Source organism: Palaemon carinicauda, chromosome 7, assembly GCF_036898095.1.
Source record: "Palaemon carinicauda isolate YSFRI2023 chromosome 7, ASM3689809v2, whole genome shotgun sequence".
NCBI lineage: Eukaryota > Metazoa > Arthropoda > Malacostraca > Decapoda > Palaemonidae > Palaemon > Palaemon carinicauda.
In genome coordinates this window covers 143,235,741-143,239,630 of record NC_090731.1, presented here as the reverse complement: position 1 = coordinate 143,239,630, position 3,890 = coordinate 143,235,741, and the positions used below count along the sequence as shown (strand labels likewise).

Sequence of the window (3,890 nt, the reverse complement as noted above, 5' to 3'; positions counted from 1 at the left end):
ATTTCCTTTCCTCACTGAGCTATTTTTCCCTATTGGAGCCCTTGGGCTTATAGCATCTTGATTTTCCAACTAGGGTTGTAGCTTGGCTAGTAATAATAATATTAATAATGAACTAAGGAACCCGTAACGAGGCTATAATATTGACAATCAAAAGCCACAGTAGTGTTAAAATATATCATTGTACAACGGTAAAAAATATACAAGGAGAGACTTTCGGATACTGCTCTGTATCTCTCTTCAGTCCTACCGACGGTCAAACAATGGAGGGAGCGTTACAACAGTGAAAAAAAAAAATAATAATTATAACTGGTTCAAGGCGGATGGATCTAAGTGGTGGTCAGGTAATCCCTGTCCGGATGTGTCTGCTGGCGAGACCGCTGGAGCGGCGAAGTAGTCGTTCAGGTGATTCCAGCTGAGCACACACTCCATCGGTGCCATGACTTGAAGCTGTAGTAACCTCAGTCATCTGGGATAAAAGATAGGTGACACTGCAGAATGGTTAGTTTAGACATCACAGCTTTATTCACCAATGTTCCTTTGGAATATGTTTTAGATAACCTTAGGACAAAGATTTTAGAAGAACAGTTACACATCCCCATTCCATTAGAACCTTTTTTGGAATTAGTTAGATTGTGCCTATCTACTAATCACTTTTACTTTAACAATATTTGTTATAAGCAACTGTTTGGTGTGTCTATGGGCTCAAAATTATCGCCCATCTTGTCCAATCTGTGCATGGAGTTTTTAGAGAAGAGTAGTTTAGAACATAGTGATCCACACATTAAGCCACTGGTCTGGGTCCGATTTGTTGATGATATCTTTATTCTTTTCAAAGGAGACGACGCACGGCTACAACAACTAGTTGACCATGCCAATAGCATTGTACCCTCTATAAAATCCACTGTTGAACTGGAGGAAGATAAGCTTTCACTTTTGGATGTTTTGGTTATTAGAGATAACGTAAGTAACAGGTTTAAATTTTCGGTGTTTCGTAAAAATACTAATGCTGAGGGGTACATTCATTTCTAATCCTTTCATTCGTTGAGGGTAAAAGCGAATATTATTGTCAACTTCTGTCTTAGAGACCTTCGTATTTGTGATACCGAACTTTTAGAATTCGAGCTTCAGCATATCTTCAATGTTTTTAAGGGTCTGAAATATCCCAATCACAACATGAAGAGAGCTGTCTCTAAAGCAAAACGAATATATTACAGTACGAGTGCAGCAGGTAATCTTAATGTGGTAAAAAATAAGAAGTATTTATCCATAGCTTACAATCCGAAACTGGAAGATATCTATCTTGCAAATAGTAAGCAAAAAGAAATTCAAATTGCTTTCAATTTTAAAAATACTATCAGAAATCGGTTAGTGTGCAAAAATAACAACAATGGTATTAGGAAAACACCCGGTGTTTATCAAATTCCCTGTGCCAATTGCCCTCAGAAATACTTTGGAGAAAGTGGGCGGGGTTTGGATGTAAGACTTTCTGAACATCGTAGGGCCTATGAACTCCATGCATTGAATAATGCTCTTGTTTCACATTCATTCGTTCCAGGACACAACATCAATTGGAATGGTGCCTCTTGTCATTTTTATGAGTGAGGATGTTGGTGTTCGTCGCCTAGTGGAAGGAGCTGCTATTAGAAAGGGGTGTGCTTTTGAAGGGAACAAAACCTTCACTGATGAAGATAGTTTTACCAATTCTTTAATAATTGACCACGATTTTAGGACTTATATGTCTGGTGATTGTGAGACCCCTGATGTTGCTCCCACCTCTCTCTTATCCCAGATGACTGAGGTTACTACACCTTCAAGTCATGGCACCGATGGAGTGTCTACTCAGCTGGAATCACATGAACGACCACTTCGCCGTTCCAGCCATCTCGCCAACAAAAACAACCAAACAGGGGTTACCTGACCACCACTTAAATCCCTCCACCTTGAACCAGTTATTTTTTTTTTTCACTGTTGTAACGCTCCCTCCATTGTTTGACCGTCAGTAGGACTGAAGAGGGATACGGAGCAGTATCCGAAAGTCTCTCCTCGTATATTTTTTACCATTGTGGGTGTGCTTTTGAAGGGAACAAAACCTTCACTGATGAAGATAGTTTTACCAATTCTTTAACCCATTAACGCCTGACCTACTATATATAGTAGTACAATTGCTAGGACAAATTACACCCCAATTTTTTATGTTTTTCTCATTGTTTTGCATATTCCTGAGTTCTTTTAAATCTAATCGATAATATAAACAGGAGTTTTTCTTTGAAGTATCCATATTTTTCGACTTTTTGACAAAATACCAAAGATATGTAGAATGTTTTAATATATTCACATTTTTAATTTGAGCTCATGGTTACACAAGTCCATTAAACGTCTTTATACTGATACATATCATGACACTTAAAACCATGAATCAATTCATATATCAGAAATTGAGATAGCAATTGAAGCATAAATATTACAGGCTATTTTTCATTACCTACTATATATAGTAGGTCAGGCAGATATGAAGCCAAAATAGGGACCGGACAGGAAAAATCTTAGAAAAGTATCACCCTAAAGCAAATTGGTTGTTTCTTCGTTAGAATAAACTGCTTGTTTGCTATTTTCTGGTCCTTGGATACATACCTCGTCGCTGGTGAAGTGACTTTCCAGCTAACAATGCCTCGGTAGTTTCAAACTTTCAGTTCCCTGTTACTATCCAAGCATTCTCATACTCTCAGGATACCACACATTACCAAGTCGCCGCTTATACTGGTCTTTGGATGCTGATGTTGGAGTCGAACTCGTTGCTAAGGCAATGTCACGTGATAGATTTGAAGAAATATTACGGTTTCTGCCTTCCACTGATAATCAGGCACTAAAAAAGGATGACAAACTGGCAAAAATCCGACCTCTAATGAATCATTTGAACACAAAATTGCCATGGCTTACCCTATGGATCAACATATATCACTTGATGAAGCAATGATAGAATATTTTGGTAGGCATGGATGCAAACAGTGCATTTGGAATAAACCTGTGAGATTTGGATTTAAAGCTTGGTGCCTAAATTCTCCACTTGGTTATTTAGCTACTTTTGATGTATACCAAGGGACAGCCTTCGGGTTGAATCGTCACTATGAAGAAAGGTTTGGAAAAGGTGGGGGCACTTTGATGATTTTATTTGAAAAACTACCAAGTCATATCAAAGATATACCAGTGACGTTTTGCTTCGACAACTACTTCACAAGTTTACCTTTAGTAAATCACCTACGAGAGATAAACTATGGAGCAACTGGAACAATAAGGGACAACAGAATTCCGAAGAACGAAATATAGAAGATTCCTCGAGGAGATGCGGATGTTGTTGTGGATAATATTCACAAGATCTTGTTGGTACGCTGGAAGGATAGTGCAGTAGTTTCAGTGGTATCAAATATTTCTCATGTTTATCCTCTGGAAAGTGTATCTCGATGGTCAGAAAAGGACAAAAAGAAAATTAGTGTAAGTCGTCTTTATCTCATCGGGGATTACAACAGGCACATGGGTGGCACTGATAGGATGGACCAAAACATCAATTGTTACCGTATATCCATTAGAATGAAAAAGTGGTGGTGGCCTATATTTTCTTGGGTAATTGATGCAACGATTCAGAACTGCTGGCTTCTGCATCGTGTTGATGAAAGCAACCTTCCACTGTTGTCATTCAAGCGCTACATTGCAAGGACATACCTTCAGCAGGCAGAACCACGTGTGGGAATAGGCCGGCAAAGACAATCATCTCGGGTTATTCCAGATGTACGTTATGACAATATTGGTCACCTCGTCGAACCCCTTGGAAAACAGGCATGGAAATGTGCTCTATCCTCTTGTAAATCTCGTCCTTCGCAAGGGTGTATGAAGTG

General features: G+C 38.9%; 1 protein-coding gene across 1 annotated transcript; it reads left to right on the top strand.

Annotated features, from left to right (window-relative positions):
• Positions 1 to 2,928: 2,928 nt before the first annotated feature.
• On the top strand, positions 2,929 to 3,324 carry LOC137644580 (piggyBac transposable element-derived protein 3-like). Its single transcript, XM_068377539.1, has one exon. The coding sequence runs from the start codon at positions 2,929 to 2,931 to the stop codon at positions 3,322 to 3,324; it is 396 nt and encodes a 131-aa protein (XP_068233640.1).
• The last annotated feature ends 566 nt before the right edge of the window (positions 3,325 to 3,890 follow it).